This window comes from Haliotis asinina, chromosome 5, assembly GCF_037392515.1.
Source record: "Haliotis asinina isolate JCU_RB_2024 chromosome 5, JCU_Hal_asi_v2, whole genome shotgun sequence".
Taxonomy (NCBI): domain Eukaryota; kingdom Metazoa; phylum Mollusca; class Gastropoda; order Lepetellida; family Haliotidae; genus Haliotis; species Haliotis asinina.
The window spans coordinates 30,248,403-30,268,088 of NC_090284.1; the positions used below are offsets into that span (position 1 = coordinate 30,248,403).

Genomic DNA, 19,686 nt, shown 5'->3' on the forward strand with positions numbered 1-19,686 from the left:
TTGTGTGGGATTAAATTGTTCAAAACATCTATGTCAATGGCAGTAAAGACGAATTTACGCACATGCCTAATAATCTATGAAAGAAGCGTTTTCGCTGATACATTGCTAGTGTTTACTGAATATTTTAAGGAAAGTACTAATAAGCTAGTCTTACATATAACAGATTCACAGTTTGTCGCTTTGGTTAATCTAGATTTAACGCAGAAAATATATGTTATCGCACGAACATACATGTATGCATATTGTATAATGCTATTCCTTGCACCTACATAAGACAAAGGGTCATAGGGTGGGCGTCATCAAAGTTCCCGAATAGGTTGTTTTGTATCTTAACTGTTCAATATACTCCCTCATTTGTTATCTATGACCAATCGTATCATGAGATACCTGTCACATTGGAAATGACAGGTGATGGGGCGTGGGCTAAATTTCCGAAGAGTACGTTCGGTCACTAGACAGCTTGGATACAGATTGACTATTGGTTAGATCGTTGACCAATCGATATGCTAGATTTTGGCTTTATCAACTCTAGCTATCATGAAAAGTTTGTGTATCGTGAACATATATAATCGTAAGGATGCCTGAAATGTACACGTAGAACTAACAAGCACTTTGACGAGTTTATGTTTCTTTGAAGCGCTCAAAGCGCTACAATCCGATTATTTTTACCCCACATAACCCAATCCAACTATTGAGTAGAGATGGTATTTATTTGCATATACTTTTTGCGTACACTACTTGTACATCAAACATAATGGTTTGCTGAACATTTCAATTTAATCTGCACATTGTTACGAATAAATACCATAATTCAAGTACATATAGAATTTTGAAAAAGTAACACGATACTGATTTATTGTGATGTATACATTTGAAGTTGAATCTCCCCAAATATTTATGAAGATGGACATACTTATATTTGTTTTGAAAGCAAACGATGTTCAGAAGATTGACAATGGGCGTGACTCCACAAAACAGGTTTTTTTCCAATGATGTAACAGCGCATTAGTTTGTTTTACACTTGTCACATGACAAAAGTTTACCTGGACATGCATTCGGCCAGAGGCTGTTATTTTGAGGTTGAAAGAGTTGTTCACATATCTCATTTAGTGTTGTCTGATTGAATGATTATATGCATCAATTCCGTAACTGATATATTATCCTCCATTTATTGACGATGGATCTGATACACGTGATCATTACACAGGATAAGATAATTACAGAAATCAAATAAAAACGTTTTTTACACAATGCTTATGTAAATTGCATTGAAAAATCACATTTCAAACAAGCACGAAACTGCTTGAACAAAATACCCCAGTTACCTTTGTATGGTTTATGTGTACTATATATGTATATTATGAGTAGATGCAAGAGTTATCACTTCATATTCGATTATGTATTATTTTCAACTTTAAAAATCAATAGTCGCAAATGAAATAGGTCTAAATTAGTAACTTGGTTTATTTCAAATCAACACGAACATGAGTGTAATACAGTATTGCTATTTATGTCTACGATTCATTATTTGGACTATTACAATGAATGAATGATTTCATTTAGAAGATGGTTTTGTAACCTTGTCACCGTTAATTCAATCAATGTGCAAACATAGTATTTAAGTATTCACTCCCAATGACGAGTAACATACACGTACCTCCTGTAACAACATCTCATAATCCCTTTTCTCGCAGACATGTGTTCATTTGCCAGTATAAGCCCCCGACATTGCAAGCAATTGTTATCAAAACACATTAATAGTTCTTCTGATTAACACAGAAAGTAACCTCTCTCGTAAGAAAAGCTAATATTTGGTCATTACTGCTAAACTGATTGAAATTATAGGTACAGTACGAATTTAAAATGTAACAACCCCCATACGCGGCTCTCGCTGAATGAGAGGTGCTTTTTGTAACCCCCAATATGCGGCTCTCGCTGAATAAGAGGTGCTTTTTATTACCCCCAATAAGCGACTCTCACTGTGAGAAGCTAATTAATTTGACGCATATACGTTGCTCTCGGCCTTAATGAGTTAACCAAAGCCTATTCATCTTCCCTTGCCACCAGTTTGGACAACTTTTATGCCATTTTATGCTCTTCAACCGTTCTTGGGCACTCTTGTAGCTGATCACTATTGCAGTGATTTTTGTTCTGTTTTGGTGTGTATGAGTTTTGATGATTTGTCGACTTAGTATATCAACTTTATATTTTTTTTGTGTTTTTCCATGGAACATTTTGGTGTTAGTCTTATGGTTGAGTGGACTTCGTTTCCGAAGCAGAACTCAAAAACCGTTTAATATTTTTCTGCAAAACTTGGTAGATATATCAGTCTGAACTTATAGTGGTGCCTTTTGATATTTACAGGTTTTGTGATTTATTATTTTCTTGGTTTCCATGGAAATGTTTCAGACATAGTCTCAAAAGTGACAGATGTGTTTCGTTTCCGGAGCAGAACTCAAAAACTTTTTAATATCTGTCCATAAAACTTAGCAGATATGTGTTGCAGACCCCCAAAGTGGTACCTTTTGCTCTCTACAGGTAAATGTGATTTATTATTTTCTCGGTTTGCATGGAAATGTTTTGGACCTAGTCTGAAAAGTGAGAGGTGTATTTCATTTCCAGAGCAGAACTTCTTAATATCTGTTAGTAAACTTTCTAGATATGTGTGACAGACCACAGAGTGGTGCTTTTTGGTTTTTAAAGGATTTTGTGATGTATTATTTTCTTGGTTTCCATGGAAACGTTTTGGACTTTGTCTCAAAATGGAGGGGTCGGCTTCGTTCCCAGAGCACAACTCGAAAACCATTCGATATCTTTCAACAGATCTTGGCAGATATATGAGACAGATCTTGAAATTGTATCTTTGCTGGTTACAGATATAAGGCATATATAATTTCCATGAATTCCATGGAAACAATTCAAACTTAGTCTAAAAAAACAATGAGTAACTCTCAAATTATTTGTCCTTTCAAACATTTGGGGGCCGGGGGGATATGTCATCTTCTGATGACTCTTGTTATTTTTTATCACATGACACCCGTCTGTCCCCTTCCTCTCTGCATTTTCAACCATATCATTCCTCACAACGTCTTCTGTCTTTTCAGATAAGCAGAAATGTGATTTGACACTAACCTGAAATGTGTCCATTGTTGTTGTGGCCATACTCATCATTGATGTTTCAGTCAGGTGAAACCATATAAATGAAAATGCATCATTTTTGTAACCCAACAATTTATGTCACACATTCATTTCATGTTTCATGCTTCCACCTGGTTGCCTTTTTGCATTTACACAACACTTTTGTCCCTGGTTATCCCCCCGGCATGTAATTGGGGGATATAGTTGAAACCTCGTCTGTCTGTCCGTCCGTCTGTCCATCCTATCCATCCTTCCGTAATCATTTTGTTTCCGGAGCAGAACTTAAAAAAAACGTTCAATATTTTTCTGCAAAACTTGGTAGATCTATCAGTCAGGTGCTAAAGTGGTGCCTTTTGCTATTTACAGGTTTTTGTGATGTCTTATTTCCTTGGTTTCCATGGAAATGTTTCAGATGTTTACATTTTTTTTTTTTTTATTTTCTCGGTTTCCATGGAAATGTTTCGGACTTAGTCTCAAATGTGACAGGTGTGTTTCGTTCCCAGAGCCCAACTCAAAAACTTTTTAATATCTGTCAGCAAAACTTAGTAGATATGTCTGGTAGGCACCAAAGTTGTGCCTTTTGCTATTTGCAGTTTCTTGTAATTTATCATTTTCCATCCCGTGTGGACCCGGGACAGAATGTGTCCACAACACCCCATTGCTTATTGTAAGAAGCTACTAAATTGGGCAACCTGTTTGCCGTGGGTTCCAATCTGGTAGTTTAATTATTTATAATTCTTCTACTGGAGTATATCATTCGGGTATCCTTGGTGCTGCAAGCTGGAGGCCCGCTTGCTTCAGCATTGTCCTTGTGATACTCCGTGGTGGGTGGGGAGCTCGGATGATGAACCATATGACACCAACCATGGCTTATGAAGTACCCAACAAAAAAACAAAACGTCCACTTGAAATTGATCCTGTTGATACTGACCACAGACTGTCTCTATCGATTGAGTATTGGCCACGTTTCCTTGTTATTGAGACTCCGGACATGACACCATTAAAGCTGAACCCTTTCGTAGTATCTAAGGGCATTCAAGGTATTGCTGGGGATGTTAAGAACATTCGACGCTTACGTTCGGGTGCGCTACTGGTTGAGTGCAGCAAGAAATAACAAGCATCCAATCAGATGAGTATTGAATCTTTTGTGGGCATTCCGGTCACGGTCTCTGCTCACAAGACCTTGAACACTAGTAAAGGTATCATCAGAGATAGTGATCGATTCTTTGCTGATATTGACATTGCATCAGAAATGAAAGATCAAGGTGTGCTGTATATGAAGCGCTTTTCAACCCGAAAAAACAATGAAACATTCCAAACAAATACCTGTCTGTTTACTTTTTCATGTCCAAATGCTCCTAAATCAGTGATGGCAGGCTATTGTATGTTTAACATACAAGTTGATACCTATATCCCCAACCCACTCAGGTGTTTTAAATGCCAGAAATATGGACATGGTGTGAATACTTGCACATTGTCTGTTGTGTGTGCTCACTGTGGTGAGAAAACACACACAACAGAAGATTGTGACAGTGATTTAGAAAAATGCACCAACTGCTCAGGCAACCATTCATCTTCTTCGAAACAGTGTCCTATTTGGAAAGAGCAAATGGAGATAAACAGAATAAAGTTTACTCAAAATATCTCCTTTTCTGAGGCAAAAAAACTGGTAAAGAGGTCTGATCTTTCAGAAAGTTATGCTACAGTAACAAAAACATTATCGGAGTCTACCTCTAAAATAACAAAATCATCCACAAGCTGCCAGACTACCTTGACTTGGGTAAATTGCAATTCTCTACAGCTTTTGTACCCTGCCATATCATCTCAGACCAAGGAATCACTTCCTAGTACATCAAAGTCTTCTTCTGATCACAAATCATCATCATCTCAGTCACACTCAAAGTCTCAATCGACAGCTGATAGTCAACAAACGGTGAAAAGTAAACCTAAGCCTAAGCCTGATGCTTCAAAACAACAAAGTGGCAGAGCTCCTAAAGGGTCACAAAATAAAATTCAGTTGTTTAATAAATATGGGTCTCTTGAAGACATGGACGTTTCTGAAAACGTCCATTCTAGGGCACATAGCTTGTCACCCTCCAAAAGAGTGCGGGGTAGATCTCCAATAAATCCCCCCAAAAGACAGTTTATTCCAAAATATTGTACAGTTGAACTGCAGAGGATTGAGGACTAATTTACATGAATTACAGCTATTAGTCCAAGATTTTACACCTTCAGCGTTATGTCTCCAAGAGACATATTTAAAACAAACAGATACATTTGATCTTCATCATTTTAATGCATATCATTGTTTTTCACCTCCAGGTGATAGGGCCACTGGAGAATCATCCATTCTAGTCAGACAAAACGTTATTCAAAGCCCTGCTCCACTTATTACTAATATGCAGGCTGTTGCAGTGAGAATTACTTTACATGTAGCGTTTACACTATGCTCTCTTTATATTTCACCGTCTTCGGCTTTTGCCAAAACCGATCTTCAAGCTCTGTATGATCAGCTCCCGCAGCCCTGTATTATAATGGGAGATTTAAATGGACACAACCCACTCTGGGGTAGTGTAACTACAAAAGCTAAAGGTAAGTTGTTGGAGGACTTTTGTTCTGACAATGATTTATGTATTTATAATGATGCTTCCAGCACATATTTACACCCTGGTACACGGACCTATTCTGCTCTCGACTTGTCACTCATAAATTCAGAACTATTAAATGAATCTGAATGTTCAGTCCACAATGACCTCTGTGGAAGTGACCATTTTCCTACTATACTAAAATCTGTAACTCCAACTGATGTTTCTCCATCATCAAGGCGGAATTTTAAAAAGGCTAACTGGGCTTTATATGAAACACTGTGTGCTGAAAAACTTAAACCGGAACGTTTTATTGACGTTCCCGATGCTATTAAGTGTTTTTCTGATGAACTGAATTCCATAGCTGATGAGTGTATACCAATGTCCTCTGCAGTTCCACACATTTGAAAACCATGGTTCAGCGATCAATGCAAACAAGCTAGGAAGGCAAGGAAAAAGGCAGAACATTGTTTCCATCGCCATCCTATGGTGCATAATTTAAATAAATTAAAAATTTTAAATGCTAAAGCATGGCGTACTGTTAAACAGAACAAACTCCAATTTTGGCAAAATTATGTATCCAAAATAAATTCTGGGACACCCATGTCCAGGGTATGAAACATGGTCCAGAAAATTAAAGGTAAGGGTACTAAATCTACAGTCCATCATCTTAAACATGGAGATCAATTACTTACTGATAAATCAGGTATTGTGAATAAACTGGGCGAAACTCTCGCTAAACATTCTTCCTCTTCTAAGTATATACCTAAATTTCAGCAATATCAAAAACAACAAGAAAAGAAAACTATTAATTTAAATTCTGATAATGGGGAAGATTATAATGAAACTTTTTCTATTCATGAACTCCATACTGCTCTTGATCGAGCTCATGACACTGCTACAGGAGCTGATAACATACATTATCAACTCCTGAAGCACTTACCAGAATCCTGTTTAGAGACGCTCATATCAATTTTTGATGATATTTGGACTTCCGGGAAATTTCTTTCTTCAAGGCGTGATGCTATAGTAGTACCAATACCTAAACCTGGATGTGATCATACGGATCCATCCAATTATCATGCGATTTCACTAACTAGATGTGTTTGCAAAACCATGGAACGCATGATAAATAATCGACTTGTTTGGAACTTGGAAACAAATAATCTCATAGACAGATATACAATGGGGTTTCGTAAAAATAGAAGTACTTTAAAATCATTTGCTAAAAACGCGCTGATCAATAAACAACACACTGTATCTGTCTTTTTTTATGTTGAGAAGGCTTATGATACAACATGGAAATATGACATTTTAAGGGATTTACATGACTTCGGTTTGTGAGGTCGTTTGCCTGAATTCATAGCCAACTTTTTAAATGACAGACAGTTCCAGGTCCGTGTAGGTTCTACCCTGTCTGATCATTACAATCAGGATCAGGGTGTTCCACAAGGCAGTATTTTGTCTGTCACTCTTTTTAGCATCAAGATCAACAGTTTATCTAAAGCTTTAAACGATTCAATTGATGGATCGTTATTTGTGGATGATTTTAATATTTCTTGACGCAGAAAAAATATGCATACTATTGAGCGGCAACTGCAGCAGTGTTTAAACAAAATAGATAAATGGTGTCTTGAAAATGGCTTCAAATTTTCTAAATCAAAGACCAATTGTGTACACTTCTGCCGTAAATATAAACCCCGTAAAGACCCAGAACTATTTCTAAGTGGCACCCCTATCAAAGTTGTCAAGGAGGCTTATTATTCTTGGGACTTATTTTTGATTCACATTTGACCTTTTTGCCGCATATTAAGTCCCTAAAAGCCAAATGCTTGAAGGCTCTCAATTTATTAAAGGTTGTTTCTAATTCAAAATGGGGAGGGGATCAGACTACCCTCCTTCACTTATATAGATCACTCGTGCGATCGAAACTTGATTGCGGCTCCATCGTATATGGTGGAGCTTGTCAAAGCAACCTAAAACTACTTGATCCTGTGCACCACCAAGGCCTAAGACTTTGTCTCGGTTCTTTTAGAACTTCTCCTATCGAGAGTCTATACATCGAGACTGATGAGCCTTCTCTCAACCAACGCTGTATAAAACTATCTTTACAGTACATTATAAAATTAGCTTCTAATGAGTCTAATCCTGCATTTAATTGTGTCTTTGATCCTCTTTATGAGGATTTGTATAACAAAAAGTTTTCCCTTCTTCCGCCTTTTGGTCTCAGAATTAAGCCATTTCTTGCTGCTTCTAGTATTGAGCTGGAAAATATAGCTCCTTCCCGACTTCTTTCTTCTCCTCCTTGGCAATTGGTCAGGCCCCATGTGGACCTAACATTAACTGCATTTAAAAAATCAGAAACTAATGGATTACAATACAAACAAGAATATAATCAATTAAAACATAAATATAGCAAATATAAATCGTTATTTAAAGATGGGTACAAGGACGGTGGCGCAGTGGCTTGTGCCACTGTCATTGGATCCAGAACAATCTCTACTAGATTACCAGACAACAGTTCTATTTTTACAGCTGAAGCTAATGCCATACTAACGGCTCTTAAATATATTCAAAGACATCCTAAACATAAACTGTATATAATATATTCCGACTCTCTTTCTTGCCTTCAGGCTATTAAAAATATTTCTTGTAAACATCCACTTTTAATTGAAATTATTGAATTGTATAATAATCTTGCTACTGGCCAGTGCGACATCGTCTTCTGTTGGTTACCCAGCCATGTAGGGATCTCTGGTAACACATTGGCTGACCTTGCTGCTAAAGCAGCACTCAACAAATCTGTGTCACCACTTCTTATTCCTTAAAGTGATTATAAAGCCACCATTAGATCTTATATCCGTGATCTGATGCAAAAGAAGTGGGACACCCAAGTAGGTATAAATAAATTACATGCAATAAAACCCTATATTGGTTATACCAACTTGGGTTGTCAGTCCAGATTTGAAGAGGTCATCATGTGACGATGTCGCATTGGCCACACAAGATACACGCACGAATATATACTGAAAGGTGAGGATCCTCCGTTTTGTATCCCTTGTGATGAGAGAGTCACGGTCAAGCATATCCTGCTCGACTGTGTTGAATTCTCCATCACAAGGGATAAATATTTCAATGTCAAAACCATCAAGGACCTTTTTATCACTGTTAGTTGTCATTTAATCATTGTTTTTTTAAAGGAAATCGATTTCATGGTTGAATTTTGAGCAATATGTTTCTGTAGATAGATATATGAGTCTAATGAGTCTAATCCTGCATTTAATTGTGTCTTTGATCCTCTTTATGAGGATTTGTATAACAAAAAGTTTTCCCTTCTTCCGCCTTTTGGTCTCAGAATTAAGCCATTTCTTGCTGCTTCTAGTATTGAGCTGGAAAATATAGCTCCTTCCCGACTTCTTTCTTCTCCTCCTTGGCAATTGGTCAGGCCCCATGTGGACCTAACATTAACTGCATTTAAAAAATCAGAAACTAATGGATTACAATACAAACAAGAATATAATCAATTAAAACATAAATATAGCAAATATAAATCGTTATTTAAAGATGGGTACAAGGACGGTGGCGCAGTGGCTTGTGCCACTGTCATTGGATCCAGAACAATCTCTACTAGATTACCAGACAACAGTTCTATTTTTACAGCTGAAGCTAATGCCATACTAACGGCTCTTAAATATATTCAAAGACATCCTAAACATAAACTGTATATAATATATTCCGACTCTCTTTCTTGCCTTCAGGCTATTAAAAATATTTCTTGTAAACATCCACTTTTAATTGAAATTATTGAATTGTATAATAATCTTGCTACTGGCCAGTGCGACATCGTCTTCTGTTGGTTACCCAGCCATGTAGGGATCTCTGGTAACACATTGGCTGACCTTGCTGCTAAAGCAGCACTCAACAAATCTGTGTCACCACTTCTTATTCCTTAAAGTGATTATAAAGCCACCATTAGATCTTATATCCGTGATCTGATGCAAAAGAAGTGGGACACCCAAGTAGGTATAAATAAATTACATGCAATAAAACCCTATATTGGTTATACCAACTTGGGTTGTCAGTCCAGATTTGAAGAGGTCATCATGTGACGATGTCGCATTGGCCACACAAGATACACGCACGAATATATACTGAAAGGTGAGGATCCTCCGTTTTGTATCCCTTGTGATGAGAGAGTCACGGTCAAGCATATCCTGCTCGACTGTGTTGAATTCTCCATCACAAGGGATAAATATTTCAATGTCAAAACCATCAAGGACCTTTTTATCACTGTTAGTTGTCATTTAATCATTGTTTTTTTAAAGGAAATCGATTTCATGGTTGAATTTTGAGCAATATGTTTCTGTAGATAGATATATTTTAATGATTGGTAGTTTAGATTAGTAACTTGAATTTTTAGTGGCTTTACCCTCAAAGGGGGTTGAAGCATTGTAAAATTATTGTCCTCCTGAGAGGGTACGTAAGTCCAAAAACATTTGATGTAAATTTTAGTCTACCAGGTTCTTAATCGTAGTATTCGTGTTATTTTAATTTTGACTAGCATTTCATACACTCTCCAGCGGCTGAAGGGATGATGTAAATCCAACTAGGGTCCATACAGGTAGCCAAGGTACTGTAAGTCCCCATGGTCCCTAGTATGGTGATCTACTTCCAGTCGTTGGAGATCTATAGTCTGTTTTTATATTGTTTTGTCCAGATAGGGATGTTAGTTTTAACTTTCCACACTGGTTTTAAATTGTAACTGTGATATTCTAGTTGTTTTACTGTCCTTTGACGACAGGTTTATTTATGAAATACACATCTTCCATTTCAGTATTAAATGTTCTTGTCACAATACGGCTGAAATATTGCCAATGTGACGTTAAATGGTAACTCACTCACTCACTATCATTTTCCCACTTTCCATGGAAACGATTTGGACTTTATCTCAAAGTGGAGGTATGGGCTTCGTTTCCGGAGCACAACTCAAACTTCAAACTTCTTAATATCTTTCTGCAAGACTTGGCAGATTTTTTAGCCAGACCCCAAGGTGGTGCCTTTTGCAGTTTTGGCATTTTTACTTTTCCTTGTTTTCATGGAAACAATTCAGACTTTGCCTCAAAATGGAGGAACCGTCTTCATTTCTGGAGTACAGCTCAAAAAGCTTTTCGTATCTTTCAACAGATCCTGGCAGATATATGAGACAGATCTTGAAGTGGTGCCTTTCGCTGTTTACAGATATATGGCATTTGTAGGTTTCATGAATTCCATGGAAACAATTCAGACAAACAAAATAAGTAACTGTCAGATGATTTGTCCTTTCAAATATGTGGGGGCCGGGGGGATATGTCATCTTCTGATGCCTCTTGTTATTCTGTCAGCAAAAATCATGTATGATTCATGCCGACATGAGAACTTCTTGTATAGTATTCATTATGTATGAATATAAGCAAAAGTGAAAGATGTGACAGTGTTTCTTTTTTTTTACACTACACAGTTACAGAGTATATATACTGTATATGACTGTAGATAAGCCACATTTTGAGTACCCCAAAAATGCAGTCTGTAGAAGGGGATTGCTTATCCACAGGTTACGCTTTTGTCAAACCTTTTTCTGATGGTAAGAAAGTGCTTCATTTTGATGAACAAGTGAAAATGACAACAAGTTTCAAGTAAACATTACAAGATTATGGACCTTTTTAGTTTAGGGAACAGAAGATATGCATCAAAGTGAGCTATATTGCCATGACACCACTATTAGTTATCTGTAATATTTGCAGCAGTCATAATGATTTCTTGATTTTTATGCTTATTATTCTTATGTGGTAGGAATCAAAAGATAACACTGAAGAGAAAGTGAAGAAGGGTGAGAAGATTCATAAGAAAGTTATATCCCCAAAAGCCATTGAGAAAGAGGTGCCATCAACACCAGTAGCAACAACTGTGGCAGCTGTTGTGACAGGCAGTAAGACTACACTGACTCAAGCACCTACACTCTCTCACATCTCATTGGAAGATGATTGCTCAGAAAAAGAAAGGGACCAGGAAACAGAAGAAAGTGCTGGTAGTAATCAGGTTCCTCTTATTACAACAAGTATTCCACCAATCAACCAGGCATTTCAGAATGTCAACACAACACAGTCAATTCCATCTCTTGGCAGGTGAGTTACCTGAGTAGATTGTTTTTACTTCATTTGCCAACACCCATAAGCAGCACATCAACAGTTTTGTGCCTTTGCAGTTAGCAATATTTCAACCACACACAGGCATTTTTTAGCCTGAGCTTTGAAAAAAATCTGAGCTTATCTCATAGCATGTCATCCTCCATAGGTGTTTAAACGTCTTTCCTGAAATTGCTTGTTTAAAATTTATGTAGATGGATTTCATTATAAGAAATTTCAAGTTTCCTACAGGCATCAAAATTGGAATGCCAGTAAGAATGCTTAAAAGCCACGAATGTTGGACTAAACGAACACATGAAATCTTCTCCTCTAAATCTAAAAGTCCCTGATGACAAATATGGCTGTCCATTATGATCTTCTGAAAAATCACCTGACTAATGTGACTGAAACTTTACATGCTTGTTCTCACAAGTGATTGGTTTAAATCTGATTTTGAAGACAGCTTTTGTGATTCATTTAGGTGTACCTACCCTCTTGAAAAAAGAATTGCTCATGTCACAATCCATTACCACTTGTTTAATAACAAACTGGGTAAAATCATTGAAGGGGTGAGACAAGAAATCACAGGAGAGATTTCAAATCTATGGTATAAACACATAGTTCATCTTATTCTAAATAATAAATAACAGGTAGAAGGATTCAGTTAGTTTCCACAGACAACTTAAATATTAAAGTAAAGTCAGAAATGTTTGGAAAATACTTTTTGGCTTCAGTATCAATTTGATGAATTGGACACAAGATAAAAGCACATGTATGAATTTACCTTATTGAATATTAAAGCTCTGATGAAAAAAAAAATGCCCTTGAGGGATGATTTCACAGGAGGACATTTTGACATTTTAACAACATTTGTAAACATACTCAGTACAAAGTGCAGTTTTGAAATACAGACTATAATTATTCACATAGTCTCCACTAAATTACATAAATGATTGTAAAAAATTTGGGTTTTTTAAACATCTATATGTGAAAATGTTGGATGTTGACCATCAAACTAGCAAGGTTAAGGACTGACCAAGGTCAGATCAACCCCTCAGATCTGACAGGTTGAGGATTGGGATTTAGCAAGCTACAAATGGCATCCTGAAGCACCTGTGGCTCCCCAATAGACGTCTGTGCAATAGGACTGAAAGAAACTACATCAAGGCACTTGGGATGAGGGAAGGAAGGGTCCAACCTTGACCAGTCTCCATAAGAGAGCTCATTTAGAGTGGTCATGGCAGGAGACACCAGAATTTGGCTTCACACATTGTACACATGTGGGGAATCAAACCCACGTATTTGCTGTGATGAGTGAATGCTTCAACCACTAGACTACACCACCGTCATATGGGTTAGGGTTCATTGGTCTGATGAGATTCACTTTTTATTGCACATCATAGCAAGTCTTGAAAATCAAGGACATTGCCTAAGAACATCATTTCAACAGTTCCTGATGACGGTGGAACTGTCATGATGTGGGGTTGTCTCTCCCATGATTGTAAACTGGCATGGGTAACTGTTTGTGGAAATCGTGATGGGGACCATGACATCTGGGACATTCTGGATCCTGTTTTTGTGCCCCATTTTGACAACCACCTATTAGCCACTTGCCCTATATTGATGGATGACAATGCTGTACCACATCATCCCCAACTTGTGACAGTTTATGTCAAACAATGCTGTAAGCAAACTTCCATGCCCTGATGTGAGCCCAGATCTGAACCCATTGGAACCTGTCTTGGCCATTCTTGGACATCGAGTGCAAGCACTGAATCTGCATGTACAAGATCTGGCATGTTTGGAAGCAGCTGTGCACGGGGAACATCAGCAACTGCCTCTGGAGCAAATCCAGAGATTCATGCCAAGCATGAGGAAGTGTGTCAAAGCAGTAATCTGTGCACAAGGTGGATATGCAAGCTGTTAAGAGTTTTCATGTGATTTGTTGTCTGAAGGTGAGAGAGAACTTTTTCAGACTGAGAGACGCTCCCCTCTCCCATTTTGGAACTCTGCAGCCCCAGAGTTGTACATGGATACATTTTGTTGACAAAACATCATTGACACTTTCATGTCATTTTGTAAATTAAGATATTACAAAGTTTCATGATTTTTTCGTTACTGTAGGCAACAATGGAGTTTAATCTTTCCAGTATACGTACTGATGGTAATGGTTCCTGGCAGTTTGAAAAAACTGGGCAGAGGGGTGGTTGGGGGTGCTTATTTAAGTTCCATGTGTACAGATAGTGTAGTAGATTTGGTATAATGTAAATGTTAACAGTAGTGTAGCTTGAGGTGTGGCATCTTGGAAAATTAACCGTAATTGATTTACCTGTACCTGATAGGCTTGTATCCATTGTTTCACTTTTGCGGGGATCTTTTGGAGTTGCTTCATTTGGGAGGATATAGAGTGTCTGACATACCTAGACCACATGGTGAAGGCCTTATCGGTGGTCAGGTATGTGACTGAGGCATGTAACTTGCTGATTGCTTTGCCTGGCCCAATGGCACAGGCTTTCCATGACGATTCACATTGTTCCATGGTCAAAGGTCAATTCACTGCATAAGTGACCTGGCTTTCAGTGTCAGTTATTATGGTGAGCCATACAGGTACCATATACCATTAAGGTCCTGAGGTCTTGACATCAAGACTACCTCCAAGGTGTTTGTAGTTAAAGTGGAACTTGAAAACAAAGTATTTATGATGAATTAATGTTAGGTTGGGAAGGGGGACATTAGTGTAGGAATGAATCGTGTTAGGAATTAACAGCGCATGTCGGGATTGGCAATTAAAGGGATAGGTCGGGAGGAGTAAGTTATATGTGTGAATGAGTAAAATGTTGTTTCGATACGTTTTTGTTTTGTTTTCAATAAATGCTTTTCTGTTAAGATTTTTTGTGTTATTTTCCATGTGCTTAAAGTCCAATATTAGAACTAGAATCTGAATTACGAACAGCGGGGATGGACAACAATATTTGCATAATCAACAAAATCACACAACGCAAAGCCTAATCTTGTCTGTTGCCATTTCCCCCACACTGTATAAATCCCATAATTCCACTGTCACTGGGTGCTCCCCAGGGGGTCCCTATTACAATAGTAAATGTAATCACTGTGCTTCTTCCGGGGATGGCAAATTTGCTGACTGTGACTATTGCTGACTATTTGCAATGCAAAACAAAAAAATGAACAAAACAATTAAGTCTTAAGATCATTGTCCCAGTCGTCATCCTCTACAAAGAATAATATTGAATATTGAACGGTTGGATGAATCTGTGGTTGTTCCGATACACTCCTCTGAAGAGGGCATTGATATTCAATCCATCAATTTGAATTCTTGTTTGGCGCGACTGTTTGGACAAGGTCTGTAGAGGCGTTTAGGAATGTTGCACATGAAAGGTTGAAGGTTGAACAGAATAATCTGGGAAGAAGAAGTCACCAATCCTGAAGTCTGCAACAACTACCACAAGGTTTGCAAACCCTTCAGCTGTAGAAGAGGACAATTAGACCTGCACACAGGGTTTCTCGGAATAGTACAAACCTCACCAGATGTGCAAGATCTTCTGTTCTTTAAGCAGGCTTCGACTATGCAACATCAGGTGACAGACTGGTAATCAGCATTCACATAGCTACCTATGCTTTCTCAAGTGATGATGTGCATCATACCGAAAGCAACACAGGCTTTCATGCAACCTCGGGCATGGATTGCATATGGATTGCCCATCTCTTCACCTTGAAGACATTGAGACATATATTTTAGATCTGATAAAGCTAGACCTGTGAAAATTCAGGTTAGAATTGGAAATCAGCAATCCATGATTATTGTAAGAAACAACAAATGGTATTGGGTGGTCAGATTCACTAACTTGGTTGTCACATGTGATTGTATCCCAGTTGCTTAGATTGATGCTCATGAGCAGTACAGCTGATCACTGGGTTGTCTGGTCCAGACATGATTATTAGCAGAGTGCTCTCATATAGCTGAAATATTGCTGAATTGGGTGTCAAACAACAAGCAAACAAATCTGATGGTTCCTGTGGAATCTTTTTTTCCTTTTGCAGAAAGAGAGACATTTCAGTAATAGGCCATTGGCCCAAAGTACATTCATGGTAAAAGGTTACATATGTTTTAAAAAAAAAAAAAGATCCAAAATAAGAGTGAAACAAAGGTGTCATTTCCATATAGTGCAGTGGAAATCTGCAATAAAGGAGATAGGTCTACCAGAGGTATATAGCAAGATGTATTTGGTTTTCCAAAACAATGTGGCCAGACTTGAAAGTGTCAGGCAATATGTCATTTTGGTTACCATTTCCAGGGTACCATGCTATTTATCAGAAAACATGACAGCTATATATAAAAGAATGTTTCATCACTACAGTTGGTGGTTTTATCAGTTTTGAGAATGCATGTGATGATCCAAGTACTGCTCCACTGAACTATGTAAAACAATAAGGTCAAGTTCAAAGGTGAAGGTCACAGCAACACCCTGTGTTGCTATTCTTTGCTTGAAATTCTGTGTTTAGCATCTCGTCTTTCTTAACTAAAGTATGGAATGCATAGAGCACAGTGTATTTGGCATCATAAGACTCCTCAAAGACTTTCTGACAAAATACATTTCATACCAGTAATTATTAGGGCATGTGCGATTCAGGGCATTTCCATTTTTAATTATGTCACAGGATGCATTATATCCTGTACGTTTATGTAACGGAATATTACTTTTCCGGAATGTTATTGGTATTAATGATATCCTGCTCCATGTGTGGTAAATATGTGTACGTAAACACCTTCAAGGTCAAAGGTCAAGGTCACATTTATCAATTTTGTAGCAGACATAGACTAATATTGTTGGTGTGTCAGCACAAATAAAACCAATTGCATTGGTGCAGAGCTCAGAGTCTCTAGTATATTAAACCAAATGTTGCCAAAATATAAAGACTTGTACAAAATGTGTCAGGGGCTGTCACCGTGACAGCCAGATCTTTCAATGACATTCTGTATGAGAATGAATCAAAGATAACAGTAACACTTGATCCATATGTTTTAGGGATTGCTTGCATAACATACAACTCAACCATTTACAAATATGGACATGGACATGCAAATTGTTTAAAGGTCACGGTCAAATGAACATGCTTTCTAATGTGAGATGTATAGCATACAGATTGTATTTTATAAATTTTTCACACACATACACACACTCACGCACACACACACATACATAGTCTCTACAGATGGAATAATCCTTTTTTAAATCTTAATATACGAGGGGATGTCAATAAGTTTTGAGCCTTGAGCATTTTTCATACCCAGGTGTGAGAGCCTATGGTATGACATTGAACCTTGGGGTGTAGCTGATGTGATATATTAGTTTTGGTATCCTACTCTCTTATTGAATAGCTCACATTGACAGAAAGTGACCCCCCTCACGGCTGTGAAAATGAATATAATTGAGTATAGAGCAGTAATTCAGTTTTTAGTTCTTGAAGGAAAGTCGGGGAAGAACATTGAAGAAAGGCTTTCAGCAGTTTATGGGAAGTCCTCCCCTTCATCTGCTACCATCAAACGATGGGTCAATGAATTTAAGCATGGTAGAGAAAGTCTTGAAGATGACCCCTGTCCAGGTCGCCCAACAACAAGCACTAGTCAGGAAAACATTGACAGAGTGCATAGACTTGTGCTGGAAATCGTCAAATCACACTCCACAAGTTAGAGGAGACCACAGGCATTTCACACAGATCCATCGATTCTTCATGAACACCTCGTCATGTCTAAGGTGTGCACAAGATGGGTGCCAAAAATGCTTACAGATGAAATGAAGCAAACAAAGGTCACCATAAGCAACTCCATGCTAACCAGATACAACAAGAATCCAGAAGATTTTCACTTTAGGCTTGTAACCTGTGATGAAACCTGAATCCACCACTATGATCCTGAAAGCAAACATGTCACTTCTCCCAGGACCAAAAAGTTCAAAGCTCCATATCAGTGCAGAAGGAGTAGTATATACAATGGGGGTTTTAAAACACTTTCAAGAAAAGTCTCTACAAAGCCTTATTTAGTAAATAAGGCTTTGGTTGGGCCCTTAGCTCTTGCTACTATTACCCCTACTACTTAACGTGTGTTGGAGGTAACACTGTGCCTATGTCATGTTTATATCGATGAAACAGTTTAACGTGAACCGCCTACGATCACTTTGGTGTTCGTAATAAAGGCTTGCTGGGCTTTTTGTATCCCCTGTTCTATGTACTTTTTTTTCTCGTCCTCGCTGATAGCAGACTTACGAGACTTGGACCGAATATCTTGTTTCATTCCGTTATATTTTGTGAGTTCAGAGAGGATTGAACGAAACTCCTCTTCTGAGATCTTACTATCAGAGAGTGCCGTGGAAATACGCCCACTTACTGTGTTGAGCTTTGCTTCGGCCAGAATCCTGATCTCGTCGTGTTTCAATGCCTTACGATGAAGTCTGCGTGATACTAACTTAAGCGCCAACCCTGCCAACCCTGCCACCCCAGCTGTTATTTCAATACCTAGCACTATAGGTGCGGCCACGATGGTAGCCAACAACCCAACACCTGCTGCCCCTAGTCCCATGCTGGTCACCATAAGGGTAGTGTCAGCCCCATCCACGATATTGAAAGCTCTATGGTACTTTTTACATAGTGCTTTCCGCGTGTCACGGTCTTGTTCTAGTTGGCGTTTCACATCACATAACTGCCTCAAGCGGAACCCATCTACGGTTTCCAGCGTCTTCGCTACTTCCTCTACGACTGGGTACAGACCCATCCTATAATATATATTTTGAAAGATATTTTAATTGGGTTTCAGTTAAAAGTCTATCAATGAATTTGAAGTCTACAAGTTCTAGACTACTAGTCAGGGTAATAGGTGAGAGGCTAATAGACTTTCCTGTTGTAATAAAAACCCCACTGAGGCTTATTAAGCGGTTTATAGGACCCGTGGTATCCCGTTGTATAACAATACGACAATATTGGTCTATGTGTTCGTCATACCAGTGTATTGACACCCCGGGTAAAATTTGGTGTACTATTGGGGGGTTTCCATTGAATAAAGACGTAAAGAAGACTTCTATGATGAGTGTGAAAGGGGAGGATATTCTATCAAGATTACTGCTAAATGTTAATTTATTGTTTGGCCAAGCACTTAACCCCTTTTTTTCGTGACCAATAGATTTTATGTGTACTAATTCCTTCTCCGGAATGAAATCCCCGGCCCAGATACCGTTGTTCCTAATCTTAGAGACCAACGCATTGTTTAATGTGATATAAGGTGAGGCGAGTGTTAAGTTGATCAGCCATTTGGGCTCTTTTAAATCTGATAACGACACCCGTCTGTACACGTTGTCTTTGAAGTGCAGGATATATAAGGCGTCTTCCTCACCAGGCTGATCGAATCCCTCCGTATCTCCTAGGTCGTTAAGTGTAGTGTTGGGATGACTGGTCATTATTATACTATTACGATATAATTTCCAACTGGTTTTCTGATAATAATTCAGGGGTGAACTTCATACCCATGAAGTGTATGTTGTCAGGCAGGAAGATCTTGGTTAGTGATATCTTGTTTTCCACGATCACGTTGACCCCCTGCAGACTGGTGTTGGAGCCGACACTCACCCGCACGTAAACGTTGCAAACTTGATACTGGTGTCGTTTCACCCACCCGAGTTTGATTCCCTTCACGATCTCGACATCATTCCCCGATGGTTCCCCTAGGTAGACTTTGATGATCAGTGTTGAGTTTGCCGGTAGACTCTCTAGTATACTTACCACGCCTTCGAATT

The 19,686-nt window shown here is 38.3% G+C and overlaps 1 protein-coding gene across 2 annotated transcripts in view; it reads left to right on the forward strand.

Moving 5' to 3' along the window:
* Positions 1-19,686, forward strand: part of LOC137283530 (cyclin-dependent kinase-like 2) — a 566,496-nt gene that overhangs the window by 188,159 nt on the left and 358,651 nt on the right. For both annotated transcript variants that reach the window (XM_067815087.1, XM_067815088.1), the window contains one exon: positions 11,553-11,884. In XM_067815087.1, the coding sequence (XP_067671188.1) occupies positions 11,553-11,884 (332 nt within the window). The remainder of the gene's footprint in view (positions 1-11,552; positions 11,885-19,686) is intronic.